Raw genomic sequence first — 26043 nt, forward strand, 5'->3', positions numbered from 1 at the left:
TTTATGAAGTTGTTGTTGTTTAGTTGTGTCTGATTCTTCATGACCTCATTTGGGGTTTTCTTTCCAGAAATACTGGAGTGGTTTTCCATTTCATTCTCTAGTTTATTTTACAGATGAGGAAACTGAAGTAAACAGGGTTAAGTGACTTTTGACCAGGGTCACATAGCTGGTAAGTGTCTGAGGACAGATTTGAACTCAGGATGATGAGTATGACCCTTTATCCACTGTAATACCTAGTAAATAATATTTCATGTGTCTTGTTCCTTTTCATAGCTTCATAAAACTTGATCTATAGAAAGATTTGAAAGTAACTGACTTTTTTCTAAAGTGTCTTCTCAGGTATGAGTAGATTTTTTTAAAAATCCTAATGAGAAGTCAGTGGAAAAATGATTCAAATTGTGTGTTTTTTTTTTTTTTTAGGTTTTTGCAAGGCAAATGGGGTTAAGTGGCTTGGGCAAGGCCACACAGCTAAGTAATTATTAAGTGTCTGAGGCCAGATTTGAACTCAGGTACTCCTGACTCCAGGGCCAGTACTTTATCCACTATGCCACCTAGCGGCCCCATCCCGCCACCTAGCCGCCCCTCAAATTGGTTCTTAACCCAAAGCAGGAATTTACTTCTGAAGATGTAGGAAAGCAGAGGGTGGTGATTTTCTTATTTTTTTTACAAGGCAGTGGGGTTAAGTGGCTTGCCCAAGACCACAGAGCTAGGTAATTATTAAGTATCTAAGGCCAGATTTGAACTCAGGTAGTCCTGACTCCAGGGCCGGTGCTCTATCCACTGTGCCACCTAGCCGCCCTGATTTTCTTATTTTTTAAATTAAGATAGATTTTCACAGATTCCAAGATGTTGAAGGAAACATGACAATGTGCCATTCTGTGATTCCTAGCCACATCCATGTGAAACAAGGAGATTTCAATGAAGACTGTTAATTCACCTGAAAAAAAATCCCATGGTACTGTCCTTTCAGCAAGTCTACAGCTCATAATTTTGAAACTTCCATCACCCAGAGGGAGAGGACTAGGGATTTTAAACCCCAAACTTGTAGATTATAAAGATTACAGGAATGGAAACTATACCTCTTATAAAAACCTCCAAATTCATTTTGTCAGCAGTTTGCCCTTAGATCATCAAAATCTCCCCCACTCTCCATTTCTTCCATTTGACTCCTTGGCTTATTCCAGTGAAGAAGAGTGAGATGATTGGTCCCCCTTACCTTGCTGAACTGGTGAATAGGCATTTGTCAAAAAACGGAAGGGCCCTTTGTTGTACCAGCAGATCAGAGATGTATTTCCTTTCATCTTTATTCGGTATCGTCCTCGAACCTGGGGGAAATCCGAATTATTCAGCATAGACAGAGGTAGGCCAGTGCAGTCACTTTTTCGGGAACTCAACAATCCACAGCAGTAAATTTCTGAGTGGGAAGAAAAATAATTGTTAAAAAAATATACATAGTATATACATTATAGTATCTTACAGTTTACATTAGTTTACAGATGAAGAAACAGAGGCACAGAAAGATTAAGTGACTTGCCTAAGGCCAATTAGTTAGAAAGTAGCAGAGCTAGGATTTGAATTGAGATCTTCAAATTCCAGATGTAATTTTAGACAGCTAGATGATTCAGTGGATAGAATCCTGGGCCTGGGATCAGGAAAACCTGAATTTGAATCCAGTCTCATATGCTTCCTAGGTATTTGACCCTGGGAAAATTACTTAACTTCTGTCTGCCTCAGTTTCTTCAATTGTAAAATGGGGATCATTTGAAATAACCTACCTACCAAGGTTGGTAGGGGGGATCATATAAGATAAATGTAAAGTACTTAATGTTTTGTTTCTGCCTTTGAATCCAAAACCTAGCTCAGTGTATTACATATATAAGTGGCTAATAAATACTTATTGAATTGAATTCAGGTATTAATGATGGGGGAGCTGGACCAGAGTGGTAACAATTGCAAAAAAAGAAAAAAAAGGACAACAGAATCTGATGATTGGATGTGGAGTTAAGAAGAGGTATCAAGATGTCTACTGGAAACATAATTCTATTCATTCAACGAGTACTTATAGTTTAATAAGTAGAGCTTTTATATGCAGAAGATTGAAGTGGGTATTGAGGAGGACAAGCAGAGGCAAAAGTCATTGTTCCTGTACTTTAATTAACTTATAGTTTTATTGAGACAGAATTTTTCTGAGACTCATAGAACCTTAGAAATGGAAGTGAGCCTGAGGGGTCAGGAAGCCAAACTCTTATCAGAAATGTGAAACTATTTCACTTTATCAGACAGAAAGAGCTTGGACCTATAATGTTAGTGATTTTAGTTAGTTGTGTCAAACTCAAGTAGAAATTGTAGTTGGCCATTTCTAATCCATACCTAAGGATCTCTGGTATATTTTGACTTGAAAAAAATCACATATTAACATTATCTATGTTCTACTTAATTTTTATTTATTTTGTTAAATGTTTCTCAATGATGTTTTAATCTGTTCTCAGGGTTATTATGGGACTATTTGTTGACACCTCTAATCCAGAGCATTTCCCAATGAAAGGCCTTCTATAGGTGCTGGTCAGTTCCATGTCTGAAGCCTAGAGAGTTTCAGGGACTTGCTCCAGGTCAATCAGATATACAACTTAAATCTAGCTGTTCCTGACTCTGAGGCCAGGTCTCTAGCCATTATACCAGACTGATTAATTTTTACCAGAAGCAGTTAAATTACAATTCAAGACAGAATAAAATTAAAGGCTGGATGAGTGAGGAGCCCCGAGAGAATGCTGGTTCCATTCACAGAAATAGCAAAGCCCAGTGGGACAGGGGTCCTTAGGCACTATTATGAAGTTGGTTATAAACATGAGGAGTTTGATGTAATAGTTGAATAGAACTAGGTAAATATGAGAGAAGATGGTTTCCTATTAAAATTTAATTTAAATTTAGCAAGTATTTATTAAGAGCCTATTTAAGTAATTAGAAAGAAAAAAAAGATGTGTAAATGAGTACATGTTATTTTAGCTTATGCATATTGCTTTATCTCCAGCTTTTACTTGACCTGTGAGAAGAGGAGAATACCAACCTATCTCATGGAAAAACCAACAATGAAAGCAATTATTATGAAACTAAATCTATATTCTCTAGACAAGTTTCTAGATTCTACTTGTTCCTCTACAATTTCTCCTTTGGGACTTTAGACTGACTCATCACTAGAATTTGGGATAATAATTAAGATAATATTTGTATGAGATAATAATTATAAAATAGAACAGTACCTGTACTATATAACTGTTAGTTATTTTGTTGTTATATCCCTCTTTTCTCCTTTGATTACTGAAGATTGAATGATCATTTTAGGTTCAATAGTTGATAGTTCAGAAACTTAAAAAACAAAATAAGGGAAAAAAACCTACTCAGGAATTTTTCCTTCCCTCAATTAATTTTGAGGTCAAAATTATTTTGCTTCTTATTTATGCTTCTTATTTTGCTTGTTTGCTTCTTTTCTTATTCTAATAAGACTCCCCTCCCTTCCTCCCTCCCTCCCTCCCACCAAGCTTGTCATATGTGGTAGGCATTTGATAAAAGCAGAGATGGAGGTATGAATAAGCTTGTTGGTTAAAAGTAAGAGTGAATGAGTGTTTAATCATTGTTCAAACCTCTTCAACAGGTCTTACCAAATCTCCCAGAGTGAGAGTGAATCCAGGGCACACTCTTACACATATATGTATATACCCTTACATATATATGTGTGTATGTGTATGTATATATATATATGTATGTATATAAAACAGCAGTTAGTAATTTACCCAGAATAATTTTTCCTCCCACTTTTGTAGGAAAAAGAGGGGATAAATGATATCAGTTAGAAATATTTTTAATGACTTAAAGTATTCAGGAGATAAGGGTAAATTATTCTTCTCTAATAAGGAGTGCTTTCCTGCAAATTATGCAAAGCTGGAAGCTATTTGAAAAATGTTCAGACATGATGGAAATGGGGTCCATGTTCATGCTTGAGGAAAGACAAAAGCCAAACCAAGCAGTCTGTGTCTTCATCTTCATATTCCTATATGTGGATGAGGACAGTTGCATCTGCATGTTGGCTCAACCTATTTTAAAGGGGTCCTATTTGTTCCCCAGCAGGAACAAAGCCTTCAGGGACATTCTTTTCTCACCCAAGGCTACAGAGGTTGTACATCTAATTGAAAGATTTCTCAGTAAAGGGCTGAATAGTGGCTTTCCAAAAGAGACCTGAAATATTCTGACCTATTTCCCAGCCTTCTCTTAGAAACATCAGATTTTAAATCTTATGATCTGATTCACTGAGGGAAATCCTATGTATCCCACCAAAACCACTGAAGCTAGTATATAGGACCATCCATTTAGAGCTTGGAAGTCATCTCATCTAAACATGGAGCAGTTGTATACTGGAAAGAGCATTGATTCATGAGTCAGAAGAGCCAAGTAAAAATTTCACTCCTGAAGCTCATTACTTGGGTGACTTTCGACAAGCAATTTATCCTTCCTTGGACCTCAGTTTTTGCTTCTGAATCCTTTCTAGTTCTGAATCTAAGAGGCTATGATATCTCTCATTTTACAGATGGGGAAATGGGGACAAGAGATTCTAAATGGCCCTCTAGATGTCTTCCAATTCTAATTTGATAATTTTATTCAGTATTTTTTCAGTTGTGTCTGATGCTTTGTGACTCTATTTGGGGGTTTTCTTGGCAAAAAAAATACCACCAAAGATTCTGGAGTGGTTTATCATTTCCTTCTCTATTTAATTTTATAAGTGGGGAAACCAAGGTAAACAGAGTAAAGTGACTTGCCCAGGGTCACACAGCTAGTCAGTATCTGAGGCCAGATTTGAACTCAGGAACTTGATCTTCTTGGAAATCTTTCTACTGAGCCACCTAGTTATACAAATTAATAATTCAACAATCCTATCAATTTATTTCACAGAGATTATAAATGGTAAAACCAGAACTCAAACCTAGGATGTTTGACCTCAAAGCCAGCATTCTTTCCACTAAAACTTATGAAAAATACCAATCACATGTTACCTGTGACAAAGCCTGAGGGCAGAGATGATTCTGTTGGGACATCAGATACCACTTAATGAGTTTTCTGGGTTATTGAGTGAGCCAGCACAGTTCCAAACTTAGCTCAATAGTCTCATTCTCAGTAAGGTTTCCTGCTTCTTTCCCTTCGTAGAAACAGATCAGTCATGCTATGAACACTCTGGAAAACTGATGACTCCACAACAATTCAGTCCACTCATGTGCATCTGGGGTAGCTTTGCTTTTGAAATTAGCTCATAAGACTATTTCATGACTACCCCACAGAAGATGACATTTTCATAGCATTTCAACTTGGCCTTCTCTGCAAGGAACCTGAAGCTAAATCACATATACAATTAATAAGTTGGCCAAAAACTATTTGGCTTCCAATCTATAGTTGAAACTGGTGAAAGAAGAGGTACTAAGGGAGGTGATCAGAAAGAAGATAGTTTTCTCTTTTAAAAAAAATCCAATACTTTCAGATAATCTATATTTGTATTAGTGAAGGAAGTATTCATTTCTATCATGGAATCCCTTCTACTCCAATGCTTCATCTAGCCACAGAGATGACCCTGGACTTCTAAGTCTATCTATGCTAATGAATTGCAGGTAAGCTTTGATAACAGTTCTGGTAAATAACAGTACCTCAAATAGCACTCTGGATATGCTAGGCCACTGGATTGAATAACCTAAGTTTAAACTATGTCTTAGTACTTGTGTGACCTCATTCACATTTCTTAACTTCTCTGGGTTCCGTTTGTAAATGAAGAGGTTGAAGCAGATCTGGGGTTCTTATCTTTTTTTGTGTCTTGGACCCCTTTGACAGTGTGGTAAAGTTTTTATAAATGCTTTTATAAATTCACTGAGTAAACTATATAAGATTACACAGGAAACCAATTATAATACAGATATCAAAATAGAGGGCAACCCAAATGTCTTAGTACAGTTCAGAAGCTTGAATAGCTTCAAATTGCCCTTTTGGGATACCCTCTATTACAAAAAAAACTTTTTGAACCTCTAAGTTACTCAGACTAACTGATATCTAGCCCTGAACTTATAGGGATTTTTTGTTTTAATTGAAATTTTATTTATTTTTTCTAAGTACATGCTATGATAGTTTTTCAACATTCATCAATTTGCAAATTTATAAGTTACACATTTTTCTACCACTTTCCCTTCCCCCTCCCCATGGTGGTGAACCACCTGGTAAAAGTTGTACATGTATATTTGAGTTTAACATATTTATATGTTGGGGTTTTTTGTCTTTCATTGTTGAAGAAGACTATGACCTCAGGGAGATGATGCCATGACAACCACATGAATTGGATTTGAGTGAGGTAGATGCTCTGCTAAGTCACTTTCTCCTCCAGAGCTATCTGGGTTCAGTGGCCAGATATGAATCAGGACAACTGGAGATGACCCTGGATGCAAAGCAATCTGGATTAAGTGACTTGTCCAAAGTTACACAGCTAGTAAGTATTAAGGGTCTGAGGCCAGATATGAACTCCCATCCTTCTGACTCCAAAACCAGTGCTCTATCCACTGTGTCACTTAGCTGCCCTGATGCATTTTGTTGTAGTAAAGCATTGAATTATAATACATTTGGCCTATCAACTCAGGACTGGATAAACAAATCATGGTACATGAATGTAATGAAATATTGTACTATAATAAACTTTAAATATGATCAATTCAGAAGTGAGAAGACTACTTTGAACTGATAAGAATGATTATGATGATGATGGTTGTCCTCCGTTTTTGAAGAAGACCATGATATCAGGGAGGTGAATTAGCCATTTTGTGTTAGAGGAATTAGTACAAAGGGGAAAGAAAGAAAAACCATGAGATAGGAAGAAAAATGTAAGAAAAGTTTCAAAAAAGTGAAAATAGTATGCATTCAGAATCTGTGCTTTTTTAATTCTGGATGTGGATGGCATTGTCCATAGCAGAGCTCTCAGGGTTGCCCTTGATCTCTGAACTGCTGACAGGAGCTGCATCCATCACAGCTGATCATCTTACAATGTTGTTGCTAATGTGTACAATGTTGTTTTAGTTCTGCTCAGTATCAGTTCATGTAATTCTTTTCCATGCTTCTCTAGTCCAACCACTCATGATTTCTGTATAGACAGTAGTATTCCATAACATTCATGTATCATAACTTGTTCAAACATTCTCCAATTGATGGGCATCCCCTCAATTTTCAATTTTTTGCCACTACACAAAGCGCTGCTATGAATATTTTTGAACGTTTGAGACTTTTCCTGTTTTTTTTATGATTTCTTTTGATACAGACCTAGAATTTGTATTATGGGTCAAAGGGAATGATCAGTTTTATTGCTCTTTGGGTATAGCTCCATATTGCTCTTCAGAATGGCTGGATCAGTTCACAATTCCACTAAAAGTGCATAAATGCCCCACATTTCCCACAACCTCTCCAACATTGATCATTTTCCTTTTCTGTAACCTTAGCCAATTTGATAGGTGTGAAGTGGTACTGTAGAGTCATTTTAATTCGCACATCTGTAATCAATAATAATTTAGATCATTTTTCATATGTCTATAGATAGCTTTAATTTCTTCAGGGAAAACTGCCTGTTCATATCCTTTGACCACTTATCAATTGGAGAATGATTTGTAATCTTAAAAATTTGATTCAGTTTTCTATATATTTTAGAAATGAATCCTTTATCATAAACATTGAGAAAATTGTTTTCCTGCTTTCTGTTTTCCTTCTAAGCTTGACTACATTGATTTTATTAGCACAAACCCTTTTTTACTTTAATATAGCAAAAATCACCCATTCTACAATAATAATGCTAAACCTATGTTTCTTTGATCACCCACAATTATATGTTGACAAGATCAGGTTCAACATACAATTGTATATTGAGAAGGACTAGGTTGGCTAAGGTCTGAGAGACATCATCAGAAGCTAGGCATCCATTCTTTTGGCCACTGCAATTTATAGACTGTCGAGTAAAATAAAAAGATATTGACATTCATGTCAAGTATCTACTCTGATAAAATAACAAATTTTTGAGGAACTGACAAAAGGAATAAAACATTGGAATCTAACTCCTGCAAGGGAGGGTTGGAAACAGGAAGAGGAGAAAGGGGCATGGTGGGAAAAGTCAGAAAACCTGGATTCAGCTCTTACATCCATGTGTGACCTTGGGCAAGTCATTCTCCATAACTGTTTCCTCAAATCTGAAAATACTTATACTATCTACTTCAACTATTTATACTATCTACTTGTAGAAAGTAAATACATGTGGATATGATTTATTAGGCACAGTTCTAGATCAAAGTGAGCTGTTGATTTCTACACTTTCCAACCATCCTCTGTCCATATGGGGGTTGGGAGACCAGCAGACCTCTGCTTTCATTCACTTCCCAAGGAATAAGAGATACTCTCTCCATTCTGGATCTAAACCAGATGGTTATTTTCAAAGGACTGTTCATCAGTTTGCATTAATGTTAAGTGGTTCTCAAACTTTTCCCTTTTTAAATCCCTTTAAAGCTTTGTGTGGTTTCTTTTGTTCTTGACACTCCCAGAAACCACTGCCTTCCAATGCCCTTCTATTGTGTGTGTAATTTATGTGAAATTCTGTTTAAGTAAATAATTTGGGGTTACAAGATGAGTTCTCTAAGCTTTTCTATCCAAGTCATTGTTCCTGAGAGAAGTGATCTGGGATAGTAGATTGTCAGTTTAGTTTTAAGTCTTGCCTCTGTCATATACTGGCTGAGTGACCCTGGACTAATCAATCACTCTAATATGCTAAGCAATACTCTGAGACTATAGGGTACAAAGAATATTGGAGACCTACAGTGATAGGATGAATTTCCTCACTTTAGAAGTCTTTATAGCAATGAAATCACTGATCAAGTTATTACCCCAGTCTATCCATATTATGTTATGTTATATAATATTAAATTATGTTATGTTTAATTCATGTTATATCAGGCTATATCTGATATTCTAGTGGCTCCTATGGGATGAATAGGGATTTCTTGGACTATGGTGGAGTGGACGAGCTGTGATTTTGAAATGTGGGACCAACTTTAGAAGATCATCTGAGCTTCTTGCCATATCAAGAAGTTCTCTCTCCCCTACATAACAGCCATAACAGTGCTTTACTCATCCACTATAACAAGATAGGGAAGAGCCACGATCTTACCAAACTTTTGAGAAGTCAGTTTCATTGTTCCCTAAGCTAAATTGCATTTTTTCTGCGTAGTAACACAATGTTTTCTATGTTGGGAGGGATCTGGTGGAAGCTCGTGGAAATTTGTCCAAAGACTAATGAAAGAATTGTAAAAAAGAGAAAAAAAATCCTAAAGGATAGTTCTTTGATGACTAGTTACCAAGAACAGGACACAGAAAAATAGTACTGGATCATTGGGTAGAGCTGATTATCCTTATGGTCTTGAAGAGGACTTTTAATACTCAAACTGTTATCATCTGGGGGCACTTATACCTCTGATCATATCTCTTTCCAGAGATTTTGCTTAATAATTTCTAAACAATTGCTCTCAGGGAAAATACATACGAAGATCAGGATATGTAACCACAAACCTTGTTTCTCAAATTCTTCAAACAGAGGCAGGCTGGTGATGCTGGGCCCTGTGAAGATGATGTAGTTCTTGCCTGCTGCGTTTCGACAGAGGCTCTTGGCCACCATGCTGTGGAGCTGGGGCTTATTCTTTAGAGTATCCAGTCCATCTGCACCACCGCCTTCTTTCAGGTGCACATAAATCTTTAAAAGAAAGAAACATACAGAGAAAAAGAGATAAAGTCAGCTCAATCACAACAGCCTAAAAGAGTGATTAGGTGACAAGAAGCCTAGGTTGTTGATTCTGAATCTACTGCCAAGTGAATTATGACCTGTGGGTATGCCATCAATAAAAAACAATTGATCTTGTAGACAGACTGGGCATCATATTCACTACTCAACTCAGGAAGTCTATAATTCAGACTGCACTTCTTCACTTTAGAAAAACAAGTAAAACTAGTGCTGAAGAATTAATCTACAGCATGGTAATAGCCAATATTTCTTATGCTGAGGTCACAACGGAATAGCCTCCCACATAAGAAATTCTGTAGAGATTTTCATGCAAACTGTGAAAGATTTAACAATTTTACATTCACAAGGAGAGAAATCAAATGTCTTATACAAGATGAAGAGATATGTGCAAAGATAAGATATTATTGGAAGTATACAAGTAAATGATAATGGAGACATACACAGTGCAATCACTGAGGTGTTAACGGGGAGGGGTGTAGATTGTTGGGGTGTTCTGAAGAAAAAGTATTATTGATTACAGCAAGAAGGGACACTGTTATTGCCATGGAGAAAGCAAGGTTTTCCATGAGAAAGCCCTTCCTTTGGTCTTTAGGAAAGCAATATCTCATTTACAACGAGATCAAACCTCAAGAACAAAAAGTAGGACTAGGCTTTTAAGTCCTAGAATTTTGACTTCATACCAGAAAGGCAAATGTTATAGGGGGGAAGTATACTAATTTTGAAATGAGGAGAGACCTGGGTTTGAATCTCATTTTGATCACATAATAAGTATATGATCATAAGAAAATGATTTCTAATAATAGTATCTAGCATTTATACATCATTTTAACATTTGCAAATAATTTTATAAATATTATTTCATTTAACCCCCCAAAACAACCCTGGGAGGTAGATTCTATTATAATTCCCATTTATAGATGAAGAAATTGAGGCAGATAGTGGTTAAATGACTCAGTCACACAATAAGAATCTGATGTCTAGATTTGAACTAGGCCTTCCTGACTCCAGGACTCAATGTACTACATCATCTAGGTGATCCCAATTCACCTGACTCCCTGACTTGAGGAGATTTATCTCCCTGAGTTTTAGTTATATCATCTAAAATTTGGGAACACGAATACTTGCACCACTTATAGTTTATTTTATTGTAAACCTTAACATACAATACAATTGGACGATATTGTCATAAAAACCTGGGGGGGGTGATATAAATGAAATCTATAAAACAGTGATGAATATGGAAAAGGTCCATAGATGAACTCATTCACATAATTCTGAAATACTAAGATTTGGGGAAGAGGTATACAACTTAAAACTTGCATAACATAATTTTAGGAAAAATGAAAGGAATATTGCATTATTTCACACAAAGGGCAACAAACTTAAAGAATCCATTGTAAAACATGATCCTGAAGGAATCACAAATGGATTTTTAAAGGATTTGAACAAATTCATGATAGAACCATAAATGACTTAGGCTTCTAAGAAAGCTTAACCTTTAGGGAAGTCATAAAATAGGCTATCCATGTCCCTCCATGGCATTTTCCATTTTTCTATGTTGATAACAGAATGGAATATAAGAGAATGGAATATAAGTCTGATCTACTATGGTGATTCCCATATCTCTATAAACTTTTGTAGTGAAATTGATTCTGAGATTTAGGTTTATCATGGGGGGAAAAAGATCTTTAGTGTCATGAACCCAAAAGTCTAAGAAGCTGGTAAGGAGCAAAGGGTTTTCAACAAGAGAAAGGTGAATTGATATTTCAAAGTCTGGCAGCATTCAAGTAAATGTAAAATTAACACAGAAAAAGTCACACAGAAGTGCTCTGGCTCTCAGACAAATACTTTTATGATTCCAGTTGTTTGGTCATAATGAATTGGTCATTGGAAAATATGCTGAGTTTGGCCATCCCAAATATTTCTTCATAAGTTAGCTTTGAACTTGATATAAGTTCTATGACTTTGGTCCCTCAGTTTCCTCATCTACAAAATAAGGGGATTGTACTTAACAAATTTCTTAAAGTTCCTCCCAATACCAAATCCTATATTCTAATATTTGGGTCACTATCTCCATTTTGCAGAAGAAGCAGGAGAAGGGAAGGAAGGAAGGAAGGAAGAAAAGAGGAAAGAAGGATAGAAGAATGAAGGAAAATAAGGAAAAAGGAAGAAAAGAAAGAAGTAAAAAGGATGAAGTAAGAAGAAACAAAAGAAGTATGGAAGAAAAGAAATAAGGAAAGGATGGAAGGAAGGCCAAAATAAAAAAAGGAAGGAAGGAAAGAATAAAAGAGATGAAGAAGAAAATAGGGAATGATGCCCTTGAATGCTTTGTTCTGGTTCAACCTATCCTAATATGAACAGCAAGTAGTTCTTGAGCTAAATTGAGGGAATAGTCAACATGTATCCCTGATTTATTTAATTACAAAAATAAATGCAAAAATCTAGAGAAACTTAACAAATAATTCTCCCCCCCTTAAAAGTCCTAGCTACAACCCATGTTGAATTAGAGCTTTTCAGTGCCTAAATCTATTCTTCCTCATTAAGCTATTTTTTTGTGGGGGTGGGAGGAGGGGAATTGTATTCATTTGAAGGACACTGGAGTACTTTGGATATGAAGGGGAAGGAAATAGTATTTATCATGCCAACTATGTATCAGGCACTGTGCTAAAGCACTTTGCAAATATTATCTTATTTGTTTCTCAAAATAACCCTGCAAGATAAGTGTTGTTATATCTTCATTTTATTGAGGAAACTGAGGTAAAAAGATTAATTGACTTGCCCAAGGCCATAGAGCTGGTAAATATCTAAGGAAATATATTTAATTCAGATCTTCCTGATTCCAGGCCTAGTACTCAAGCCACTTCACCACTAGCTGCCTGAGTGTATGAATTGGTCCAAGTGATCTGAAAAACAATTTGGAATGATATGGAAAAGTTATTAACCTTTTCATATTTTTGACCCAGAAATCCCAGGATTAGGAATTTAGATAAAAATAAAGTCATTAAAATATTAAGGGAAGGTTTTTTTTTTAGTGGTAGCAAAAACCAAAAAAGCAAATATGGAAAAAAGTAAGTGTATATTAGATAAGAAATGGATCAACAAATTGTTCTGAATGGATGCAACAGAATATTATGATGCTACAAGAAATGATAGAGAATTAAGTATACCTTGACAGAGAATTATGTATGGCTTGACATACAGCACAGTAAGCTAGAGAATAATACATGACTACAATAATGTGATTTAAAAAAGACTCACTCAAAAAAGCAACAGAATTCAGAATAAAATGCAATCATCAATATCAATTCCAAATATCAAATGTCAGCAGAGGTCAAATGTGGCCATGCATAGCTGCCATGTTAGTTTGACTATTTTTTTTTTTACAACAAGGGATGATCCAAAGGAAGGGTAGGGAGTATCTACAGGGAAATATTTGTCATGTAAAAAAGCATAAATACATTAGTAAATATTAAAAAAATAGAATAGTATAATGCAACAACTGAAAAATAAATATAGTCTTGGATTTCATTCAATGAGTTAGAATAGCCAGAATGATAGCCCCAGTGCACCAATGGTCTTTTTAGGCATCTAGAATATTGGGTTAATTTTTGAGTGCAGCTTTAGGAAGAGCATTGACAATCTGGGCGACATTTAGTGGAGGAAAAACTAGGACAGGATGGGGCTGAAAATCATCCCATACAAAGATCAGGGGAAGGAATGACTGATGTTTAGCCTGGAGAATTAAACTTAGAGGACTTAGAGGAACATAATAGCTGTCTTCTAGCATTCAAAAGCTTTCATGTATAAATGGGATTGATAATTATAGTTCAGGTTTCTATAGCACATTAAAGTTTACAAAATGCTTTACATAGTATTTCACTTGATTCTTACAATCCACCTGTGAAACTATAAGTTTCAATATCTCCATTTTAAATGAGAAGAAACTTAGGCTTAAGGAAATTTAGTGCCTTACTCATGTCCACAGTGAATATAAAAGGCAGAATTCAGACCCAGATCTCTTCTGTTGTCAAGCTCAGGTGTTCCTGCCAATATGTCAAAGAAAGAACTTTTCCTCTCAAAGACAAGCTAGGATCGAAATGGGGGGGGGGAATTTTGGAGGGAAAATTTAGGATTCAATGTAAGGCAAAATCTCCTAACAATTAGAGATTCCCTAAGTAGATGGGCTGCTTTGGAGTTAATGGTTTTCCTCTCCTTGAAGAAAGGTCTTCAAAATAAGTTGGACCATTTGCTAGGGGACTTTGATTTAGGTATTGATTGGATTACATGCTTAAATTCCTTCCAGAATTGAAATTCTGTGATCAAAAAGTTGATCTGATTATCTAATTATGAGGATGTCCTCTTCTCTCACCAGTCCTTGTGTGACCCTTCCAAACTGTATAAAGGGCAATCCTTCTTCCATAGCAAAATTCATCCATTATTAGCTCCTTCTAGAAACTACTCTGACAGTAATTTACTAAATGATCCCCAATTTCCCTGAACAGCTTAAAGAACTAACCTCATATGGTAAAGCTGCCTTTTTAAAATTTAAATCAATGGAAACCTTCTCTGAGAATAAGCATGTGGCACTAGGATCTGGAGTCAGGAGACTTGTGTTTGAAACCTGGGTCCAGTATTAGCTATGTGATCGTGGGGGGGCCATTTACTTCCCTGAGCTTCCAATTCTCCATCTAAAAAGTGAGGTGAATTACACTTATACTGCCTACTCAACTGAATAATTGTGAGGAAAGCACTCTGTGATCCTTAAAGCTATTTATAAACATCAGATTTATTAATAAAGATTAAAGAATTACCTTATTCTACTGCTTCCTCTCTTAGGTGCATCATTTAAGCATTTATCAAAGTAATTAAACATGTAATTGGAATATGGGGAAATCCAAGTTTCAGGTGACAAGCTATTTGTGTAATTCTCCAAAACTGTAGTGAAAAGGTATTCATGAAAACCATATATTAAAAGTAACTTCCCTGTTTTCCAAGACTTAAAAGGCATTCAAACCAATTCCAATACAGTGGTAAACTTTTAGGGAAGAGGGATCAATGTCACTTGCTCAATTTTAAGAGATGAGTGTGTTTCCAGATAAGGCATCTATCATTGCCTTCTTCCCTTGTTCAGTCACATAGAAACAGCTCTATGTCAATTAGATTTTACAATTGTATGTGAAATCTCCCCATTTCCTACTTTGGTTGGCTAGATTAAAATCTATGGGTATCAACCCATCATTTCTAAATGCTTATTAAGAAAACCCACCCATTAATTTTCAAATCTAAGTTAAGTACTTAAAAAAAAAAGAATGCAATATCTAAGGGTTGGGGGAGGGATCATTAGTCCATTCCTCTGCTTTCAAAGGCAATCTGAGCCATCTGAGATAGAAAATAAAATTTCTTTTTGAGAATAATAAGAGCAACTAATTCCAATATCTTATATATAAATGGTTAAGAATCTCTTTCATCTAAGCACTAAGCAAAAGCTGAGCATATGTCATATATTTAATAAGTATTTGTTTACATTGAATTTACCTGATCTCAGGGTCCTTTAATACTTACAAAAAACACTGGATTTAGTCAAGCCAGTAAAAGCATAGGGCTTTTCAGTGTTGTTGCAGTCCCAGAATTTTTATGTTAAACATACATTTATGACACTAGGCTCAAATGTGAAGATTAATGGCAAGCAAGACACACTTTAATACGGTAAAATGCAAAACAGATTGCAGACAAAAACCTTGGGTTGGTGCTCCCCTCCCCATCAGTAAGCAAATGAGGAAGCATCCACATAAACCAGGAGCTCTGCAGAGACAACCTTATGTCCTAATTTGGAGCTAATTTAATCTACAATTTTCTCTAAGTTGGTACTCCTCTGGCTTTCTATATAGAAAATTTCTTTTTCATGCTACACTAATCTTTATGATTCATAACTCTCTTCTGCCTACTTGAGGCATCCTCTCATCTTCTATCTCCACCTCCCCCCACACACACTTTCATTTCATTTCTATCCTTCTTAGCTCCTCTGATTGAGATCTTTTCCATTCATACACCTTCCATCTTTATTTTTCTGTAAGAGAAGGCTTGTTGTTTTGTTTTTATTTAAATTTTTAATCATTAAAAGCAAATATTTTATTGAATGTCCCCCTTTTTTTCCCTTTTCCTTAGCCCATTGCTACACCTTTCCTCTTCTGAAGCTCATGAAACCTAGATGAGGTAAGGAAATCAGTAGAAAGCGCACCGAGTCTTGAAGTCAGATGACCTATTTCAAAGCCTACTTCTATTATTTACACTGTCTTGTGTGACCTTGGGAAAGTCACAACTTTTTTTTTTCAATTCACAACTCTTTAAGGTCTCAGTTTCCTCATTTGTAAAAAGAGAATGTTAGACCAGTTGGATAAGTCCCTTTTAGCTGTAGATTTGATACTGAAAATACTATAGCACTTGCCTTCCAATGCTAGCTGAACCTTCTGTACTGCATCTAGTTAAGACTATCTATAGGCTTATGGGTCACTTTTTTTTAGGGGTTTTTTTTTGCAAGGCAAATGGGGTTAAGTGGCTTGCCCAAGGCCACACAGCTAGGTAATGATTAAGTGTCTGAGACCGGATTTGAACCCAGGTACTCCTGACTCCATGGCCGGTACTTTATCCACTTCACCACCTAGCCGCCCCCACTTATTTTTCCTCAATGAGTTCAGTACCTGGTTCAGTCTTCTCTCCTTCAACTTGTAACCTCATCTTTTGTGATTAATGTTGGAGACTTATGAAATATCCTAGTCTTCTGCCAAACTGTTCTACTTCCACAACTTGAACTCCGGAGTTCCCTTTTCACAATCTCCTGTCTTTTGTCCTTTCTGAAACATTGCAACAAGCTCTATAAACCTGCTTTTCATCCTCACCACAACCCTGGGTCTACGTTTTCTTAGTCCATCAACTTTGCTCTGGCCTCACTTTGATTCCTTCAGTCTCAAACTTAGAATTAAAAAAAGAAAAGCCACTGCTTTCCATTTCTTTCATCTCTTGTTTTTGTTCTTCATGTCCTGCTAAAAGCTCAACCCTAGGCCACTACTCTTTTTCTTATTCTTGGGAAATCACAAAAATCATAAGGGTCAAGTTCACTACAAATTCATATTATCTAATGTCAAATGGATCCTCATCAATGCAAGGCAATCCGTTTATTCCTCTCAAATCGACTCCCTAATATACTGTTCACAATATCTCAAGCCCTTTCTTAAGCTCCCAATTCCACTCCATTTCCTCAGCAGATGACCTCATCTCTTACTTCACTGAGAAGACTGAGTTGGTAAATTTTCTTCCTTCTCTTCCTTTCCATCTGGAAAAACTCTGTTGTCCTCACATATTCTTTTTCCCTTCTATATTCTTATTCCCTTCCCAGGAAATGAGGTGGTTTATCTCCTTGCCAAGACTTACTTCTTTGCTTGTGCCACTAATTCCATACTGTCCTGGATATTCATAATGAATATCTCCCTATCTAAAGAATCCTTTGCCTCTTTCTAAAAACAGGCTCCTGTCTACTTTATCTTTTAAAAAAAGAAAAAACACAAACATTTTTTTTTAAGTTTTTGCAAGGCAGTGGGGTTAAGTGGCCACACAGCTATGTAATTACTAAGTGTCTGAGGCTGTATTTGAACTCAGGTACTCCTGACTCCAGGGCTGGTGCTCTATCCACTGTGCCACCATTTCCTCATGTAAATTAAAACCAGTAGCTCAAAGGGAACCAGTCAGTTGTTCAGTCAGTAAATATTTATTAAGTGCCAGAGTCTAACCTAAGCACTGGGGATACAAAAGGAGGCAAAAGATATTCCCTGCCCTCAAGGAACTTATAGTCTAATGAGGGAAACAATATATATATATATATATATACATATATATATATATATATATATATATATATATGTTTGTGTGTGTGTGTATGTATGTGCCTGCATGTGTCCACATAATTATACAAACATATAAGCTATCTACAGGATAAATACTCAGACTTAATCTTGGAAGCTGCCAAAAAACTTGGCAACATACCATCTTCCCTGACTCTGGTGACCTCTCCTCTTCTTTTCATTATCCATTATTTTTGATGGATGCAGAAGCTGTCTGTCACATTCTTTGGGAACTTTCTAGGTAATTCCATATGTTGTATGAGATGTTTTGATGCTTTTTTAAAGGTCCTTTAAAAGCAAAAGGTATTTTAGAAACTTAGGAAAACTCTCACCAATGGTTGTTGCTAGTTAAATCAATAAAGGCTTTGGCCAGGAAAAAAAAAATCTTGGCAACAGTAAAAAGTCCTATCTCTTTGGCTCACTTTCCTGAATTTTTTTTTCCTTCTCTTCCCTGGGAACCTTAGAATATAGTTTGGATACAGCTAGCACATGTCTAGGTTTCTACAGATAAGTGTAAAAGTTCTACAGTGTCTTTATAAGCTAGTTTAACAGTGCCTGTCAGATACAGATACAAATACAGATTTATTTCTCTGAACATGCAGAAAACATCAGAGGATTTAGAGTAGTCTATAAACAATGAATACAATTCTCTCCTTTTTCTTGTTAATCTTGTCTCCCCTCCCCTCTCAGTCCTATAAAGTCCCAAGACTCATAGTCACTACCCTTGGTCTTCCCTTAAAAGGGAAAGAACCTTGGAGTTATTAAGGAGGCACCCCCAAACCTCCAAATTTTTATGTCTCATTTTCACCCTAGAAATACAGATAGTCAGGGATGTACCTGTAAATGTTTAACATCTAAAATGTAGGATACATTTTAAAGTTTAATTTGCATTAATATCATTTTCCCCTCCCAGATTGATTTTTTTTTAATACAAAGTTAGAGGCCATTCTTTGCTTCCCTTCTTTCTTACCTGGTCTGGATATTGTGCATTACCTGACTGGGCATTGCATGACTGGGCATTGCCTCAGTCAAATTGATGCCCATTAAATTTAGACTTTAGCTTAAAAAGACCAAGATCTCCTATGGCACCCAAAGTCTTCTATATCTTACCACTTATCACTTTTTTAAGTCTAGACAATCAACAAGACAGTAAATCAAGTCCTAGTTTTATACTTTTTTTTGCTAATTTCTAAAATCTAATTGGTCACACTGGAAGTTTAATAATCAACTCCATGTTGCTCCAGATCTATAGTTTTATGTTATCATAACCTTATTGTATTAAAGGCTTGGACTGCCCTTGGATGGAAAACAAATTTAGAATTGATAAGAGCTGCATTGCCTGAATAACTCCTAATAGTATCAAAGGGCAAAGTTTAGGGTATTTGCTTCACCATTGTAAAGGCTGGTCAGTTCTATGGCCTTTTTATCCATCATGTCCCTTAATTCTTGCTAAAATTCCTAGAAATTGGGACCTTCAATTCCTCACTATTTCTATTTCAATTCCTTGTGATCTGACTTCTAATTACATCATTCTCCTGAAACCATTTTCTTGAAGGTCACCAGTGATCTCTTAAGATAGAAATTTAGGGCGGCTAGGTGGCATAGTGGATAAAGCACTGGTCTTGGAGTCAGGAGTACCTGGGTTCAAATCTGGTCACAGACACTTAATAATTACCTAGCTGTGTGGCCTTGGGCAAGCCACTTAACCCCATTTGCCTTGCAAAAACCTAAAAAAAATAGAAATCTAATAGCCTTTTCTGAGTATTCATCTCCCATGACCTCTCTGTAGCATTTGCACTATTAACCACCTCTTTCTCTTTAATAGTCTTTTCTCCTGTGACTTCCATGATACTGCTCTCTACTTTTTCTCTATTTTCTGCTCCATCATTCTTGTTTTCTTTTGCCAGTTTTCCTCATCTCATTATGAGTTATTTTGAGTTTTTGTTCAATTGGGTTGAACTGAATATGTCTGCAAGGACATCATCCCAGATATCATGGTTCCCTTTGAGAACAAAGGATAAACAACAATTTATATGAGTAGCAGGGGCTGCCCCACTGCTAGCCAGCTGGACAGCACAACTTTTTCCTTTCCCTTCCTTCCTTTCCTCCTTCCTTCTTTTCTTTCCCTTCTTTGGATCCACATAGGATAGCACAACCTTGCTGGTAAGTGTTCCTCCCAAATGAATGTAAATTTTGATCAATGAAACCTGGCAAGATATCTTGGGGTTTATAGGTCTCAAATCAATCCGCTCTCATTGATTGGCTAATAATAGGTCCCAGGATAAGCCTCACTTGGTCATTGTTTGCTTCTTGATTGGTTCAGAGTGAATGTAATTAGCAATTGTTTCTGTTTTGGTCAGAAATCCTGAAGGTCTTCCCCACCTGGATTGATTTTTTTTTTTACAAAGAGGCCATTCTTTGCTTCACTTCTTTCTTACCTGGTTTAGATCACTGAATGGGTATTGCCTCAGTCAAATTGATATCCATTAAATTTACACTTTAGCTTAAAAAGACCAAGGTCTTCTATGGCATCCAAGGTCTTCTATATATTACCACTGGACCCAGATGACTCTAAAGGAGAAAGTGAGTCTGGTGACTTTGTATAGCCCTTCCTCAATTAAATCTAATATGTTTTCATGCCATGATATCACATCTCTGATGTCATACTCTGATGTCCATCCTCTTTGAAAACGAAAGTCAAACAACGACATGAAGATATAATCCTTCTCCTAATGTGATCCAATTTCATCCCATCATCTCCAATAGATAGTCCCATCTATGGTCCCCATCTTTTATTTATCTTCAAATCATATCTAATAGCTATTCTCCCATATCTCTCCCTACTTTTGAGGCAAAACTTCTTGAAAAGGTAGCAATTGATTCAAGTTCTTTCTATTCATTCTTTTCATGACTCTCTACTGTCTAACAACCTCATCACTCTACTGAGATGATCTCTCCAAAGTGACCCCTTAATTGTCAGATCTAATGTCCATTTCTCAATCCTCATCTTTCTTAACTTGTTAGTACTCTCCTTCTCTTTTAAGATCATATCACATTTATTAATCAATTTAAATGCTCTTCCTTCCAAATAGAACATAAATTCCTTGATGGCAGCCATTACTTCCTTTTTTAATCCCCTTCATCTGACACTTTACCTTATACACCATAGGGGCTGTCTTTACTGTTCTTTAAGTTGTAACTAATACTTCCGATCTATATATTTTTGATCAGGAATTAGTCTCTTAACCTTTAACTAATGGTTATAAAATGTCAGTCTGCTATGTCTCCTACACTGTTGACTACATCTGTGTCAACACTATCTGGTCATCTCATTGGTAGCACCAATACATTTCTTATCTAACCAATAAACCTCAAGATAAGAGACATCTTGGATGAGGAGAGAGAAAATCATATTGTTATTTGTAAACATTTACTCTCTAGTCTAAGTGGGATTCTTGTTAATAGGAATTTTAAGCAAATATTCTAAGATTTGAGAGAATTATATTGTAAAGCCATGTCATCTATGTGAAATCTCATTGGTTACCTAACTCAGTTTTTATGATTCTTTGTCCTTTTGTAGGAAATGCCCCCCAAATTTTGTATCAGTGTTAGTATTTGCAAGGATGACATCTACCCATAGGTTTTGGTAAGACCCTAAAGAATTAAAGTTCATTTATAAAACTAAATTTGTTATTTCATTTTTAGCCTAACAAAATTATGGTTAACAGGGCTTAACTAATTTTTTAAGTTGGATTTAATTGAACATGCATTGAATAATCTTTGTCCTTACTAATTTAGTCTCCTGGCTACCTCTGGGAGCTGAGCTTCTTTAAAATCTTACTGGAGGGGTGGCTAGGTGGCGTAATGGATAAAGCACCGGTTTTGGAGTCAGGAGTACCTGGGTTCAAATCCAGCCTCAGACACTTAATAATTACCTAGCTGTGTGGCCTTAGGCAAGCCACTTAACCCCATTTGCCTTGCCAAAAAAAAATCTTACTGGAGTTTAAAACTTGAATCACAGAACATTAGAACTGGAAGAACCCCAAACAATTCTTTGGTCAGATTCCTTATTTTAGATGAGATACCAGAAAAAGTGAATTGTTCAAAATCACACAGCCAAGTGGTGTCAGGGTCAGAATTAGATTCTATCTATCCAGGTGCCAGGATCATCTTGGGTGTTTCCCCTAGACTCACTTGATTTCCAACTAGAAAGATTTGTCTTTTCTTCTAAGATAGGAGCCATAAAGAAAATAACAGAATATTGGAGTGCAATTAAAGAGAGCTGAGTTCAAGCCCTGGTTACTACTCATAATACCTCTTTGAGTCTTGTTTTTCTAACTGTAAAATGAATGACTTACTACTTATGTGAAGTTCAGTAAGTTGCTTCACTTTCACATGTGTAAAATGAGGGTATTGGAGTAACAATAGCTAGTATTTATATTGTGGTTGTTGTTATTGTACTTTGTGTTTTGTTCTCAAAGAGGACCAATGATACCATGAGAGTGATGTCTTGACTTTTGTATGAATTTAATTTAAATGAGGCAGAACTACATAAAGCCATGAACCTCCCTCTCTCCTTTTGTTATCAAAGCCCACTGGCAAGACAAAGGTCAAAAGGACCACTGATGGGACAATAGTATTTATATATCCCTTTAAGGTTTGCAAAGCACTTTATATATACTATCTCATTTGATCCTTGCAACAACTCTTGAGAGAAAGGTCCTATTATTATTCCCATTCCAAGTTGAGGAAGCTGAGGCAGACAGCGATGAAGTGACTTGCTCAGATCTAACAGCTAAAAATTGTTAGGGGCACAATTAGAACTTGGGTTTTCCTAGTTCCAAGTCTGGTATTCTATCCATTGCACTGACATAGCTACCTAAATCGAGTAGATGGTCTCTGAGTTTCTTTCCACTTGGGGTCTGGATTATCACAAAGTATATACTTAGATGATTTCTAAGGTCTCTTCCCCTGCTAAAAATTCTTTGATATTAAGATGATTATCAGTTGGCCTGTAGGGAAGGACTGGGGTTGAATTCACCACAGTACTCTCAGACCATTACATTTAAAGCTCTAATTAGCCCCAATCAATTAAGACCCAGCAGAGGAGTGATGTTGTGAATATCTGGTTTCTGGGAAACGGACCAACATAAGCTCACTTTTAGAAAGGCCAGCTGATAGCAAAAACTTCTCTAGCGGGAATGACCCAGGCAGCTTTGGAACTTCTGGCAACCATATACCTTGTTAATTGATTCCCCCAGCTATCCTTGATTCACTCAAATATGCTGAAATATGCATATTGTGAAGTGCTTTCCTCGGGATGCCAATGATTTTGGGCAAATTCTCTCTCTTAGAAGAGTGCATTAGAATGAAATCAGCGATGATCCTCAGGACCTGGAGGGCACAATACTTCTTATGAGAAGTCAAATGCTAGATCTGTGGTCTCCAAAGTGGAGGGCTATGGCATGGTTCCAAAGAGTATGTGATAATTTAATCAAAGAATGGCAAAATGGGTTTCCTCTTGACAAGTCAGTCATAAACTTGTTTCCAACAACTGCCTCACATGCTTCACCAATGATTTTTCAACACAGATCTCTCTTCCCATATCCTCCTACCATATTCTCTTATACCACTGGTAGCCCCTGACCATGTTAGGCCCTCAGAGAAATATAACCTAACCATAACCTGAGCAGTTGGATAGGTAAACTCTTCACCCTGGGATGCCCACAATTTGACCTGTCTCTTCTTCCCTCATGACCTCATGATTGTAGCAATTATTGAGATCTGTTCCCTTGCTCATGGCTGATAAGATCCTTGTTGTTGTTGTTGTCCATTCATGGCAGACTCTTTGTGACCCCATTTGTGGTTTTCTTGGCAAAAAAGATACTGGAGTGGTTCCTTCTCCTGCTCATTTGACAGATGAGGAAACTGAGGCAAATAAAATTAAGTGACTTGCCCAGGATCACACACACACACACACACACACACACACACACACACACACAAAGCTAGTAAGTGTCTGGGTCCTGATTTGAACTCAGTCTTTGTAATGCAAAGTTGACTCCAATTTTTAAATTTTTTTTTGGTGGGATAGAGTAAGTCCCATAGAATAAGCAGGTATGAATTGGTTATGGAGTACAATTCATAATCATGATTTTCTCCAAAACTCATCCTCTTTATGAATTTCTCAATTTCTATTGTGCATAATTCTATCCTTCAAATTACTCAGGCTCACAAATTTGTTATTATCCACAACTCTTCCCTCTTCCTGCCCTGAGAGGAACATATCCAGTCAGATCCCAACTTCAGGGCCATCATCTCTATCTCTCTCTCTCTCTCTCTCTCTCTCTCTCTCAGACTTCTGAAAAAGCCTCCTAATTGGTCTTCCTGCTTTGGATCTCATGATCTGTCAATAAAAACATTATCTTACTATGAAAAAAGGTGTTGTACTAAACATTGTAAATACAAGGAAAAGCAAAAACAGTTCTTGACCTTCAAGAGTTCACAGTGTAAGTGAATATAGACAGAAAGTGATCTCAAAGGGGAAGATAGTAGTAGCAGGGCAGATAGAAAATGGTGGTAACTTGAAGGAAGCAAGAGAAACCAAGAGGAAGGGAAGAAGCAGAGTATTTTAGGCTCCAAAATGGATTTTTTCCTAAAGTGAAAATCTGGCCACATACCTTTCCTATTTAATAAATTCCATTTAATTCCCTATTGACTCTAGAATCAAATATCATTTCACCTTTATTTCATCCTTTTAAATTTCTATTGTATGTTTTATAATGTACATAATTTTAAGTATAGGAGCATATTTATTTAACATATAAACAAGTAAATATATATATATGTTGGAGATAAATGATAAAAAATACAATTCTATTTACCAATCTATCTGTCCACACACACAAATACATATATACATATTTAACATATATTCATATATTCATATATATATATACACATCTTTACTGAAAACAGTGGGCTGTAGACCACTGTGCTAGATAATACTGCTGCTGTTCCTTGGATATATTTATTCTGAACACTGGCATGTTTCCAGGTTCCAGCCAGCCTATTACAAAGAAGTAAGCAAGCATCATGCCTTAGCATCACAGGAGAGGAAGAGTTTTAATCAAAGGATTACATGTTCTTCCTAGGGAATCTAAAAGTGAGCTGAAGTCACAGTGATTTTAGATCCAGGAGTTAGGAGGAAAATGGCATCAAGGAGACACAAAGGATTAATTGGGTAAAATCATCAGGACAGACAATGACCTCTGACATGGCTCCAAATAACTCTTAGTTCTTTCAAAAAAAAAATCAAACCTTCCCTCAGTGGACAAAGATCAACTACCATTAAGGGTATTAAAAAGTCCTTGCCACAGATTCAGTTTAAATAGACCAGCTTTGTAAAAGATTTGAGCTATGGCAGAACTATTGATTAAGAGTGTAATCTTCCAGGGTGGCTAGGTGGTGCAGTGGGTAGAGCACCAGCCCTGGAGTCAGGAGTACCTCAGTTCAAATCCAACCTCAGAAATTTAATAATCACCTAGCTGTGTGGCCTTGGGCAAGTCATTTAACCCTGTTTGCCTTACAAAAACCTTAAAAAAAGTGTAATCTTCCAAGGTGACTCTTCTGAATAATGGATATTTTTTCTGTGTGTGAACACTGGGATAATTTTTTTAAATCACTCTACATAATTTCATATAGTCTGTTGAATCATCTCTGAATCATCTATACAATGGATATATCTATATCAATCACTGGATAAATATAAGCTTTCTCAATATATGTATTTTTTAATAATCCTGACTAGTCATTTGACAAGTCTCTTTAGAGTATTATAGGTATTCAATATATGTGAATATACACATAAATACATATTTGTGTATAATACATATGCATATATATACAAAACATATTCCATTCCTAACAATATATGATCCATATTAATAAGGAATTTTTCAAGTCTTACTAGGATGGAGATTCCATCAACCCATTACTTCAAGTGTGTCATGGAAGAGGGCATTAATATTGGAGCAATATATAATGAAAATTAGGAGCTCTAGGAATAGCAAGTGCTCAAGGTAGTCAGCAGCAGCACTGAAATCAACAACCCAGTCACTACAAAGCTAGTTTCCTCACTGCCTTCCCTTCCTCCCTCCCTCTTCCCCAATTACCAAAACAATGGCCAACACTAGAAGTGCAGCCAGAAATTTCAGGTCAAACTATGAGGGAACTGCCAGAACTAAAGGCTGCATTATGACAAATGAACTCAAGTACTTTAGAAGCTAAATATATTGGTGACTA

General features: G+C 36.3%; 1 protein-coding gene and 1 long non-coding RNA gene across 3 annotated transcripts in view; one reads left to right on the forward strand and one right to left on the reverse strand.

Moving 5' to 3' along the window:
* Positions 1-26043, reverse strand: part of PGBD5 (piggyBac transposable element derived 5) — a 174633-nt gene that overhangs the window by 26812 nt on the left and 121778 nt on the right. For both annotated transcript variants that reach the window (XR_012475765.1, XM_074223037.1), the window contains exons 4-5: positions 9616-9796; positions 1217-1414 (exon numbers count right to left, since the gene is read on the reverse strand). Coding sequence is in view for 1 of the 2 variants with exons in the window: in XM_074223037.1 (XP_074079138.1) it covers positions 1217-1414; positions 9616-9796 (379 nt within the window). In the remaining variant the exon portion in view is untranslated. The remainder of the gene's footprint in view (positions 1-1216; positions 1415-9615; positions 9797-26043) is intronic.
* LOC141513325 (uncharacterized) lies at positions 6417-12244 on the forward strand. Its single transcript, XR_012475766.1, has 3 exons — positions 6417-6511; positions 9641-9784; positions 11929-12244. It is a non-coding gene; the product is annotated as an uncharacterized LOC141513325 (long non-coding RNA).

The sequence above is a fragment of the Macrotis lagotis genome, chromosome 2, assembly GCF_037893015.1.
Source record: "Macrotis lagotis isolate mMagLag1 chromosome 2, bilby.v1.9.chrom.fasta, whole genome shotgun sequence".
NCBI lineage: Eukaryota > Metazoa > Chordata > Mammalia > Peramelemorphia > Peramelidae > Macrotis > Macrotis lagotis.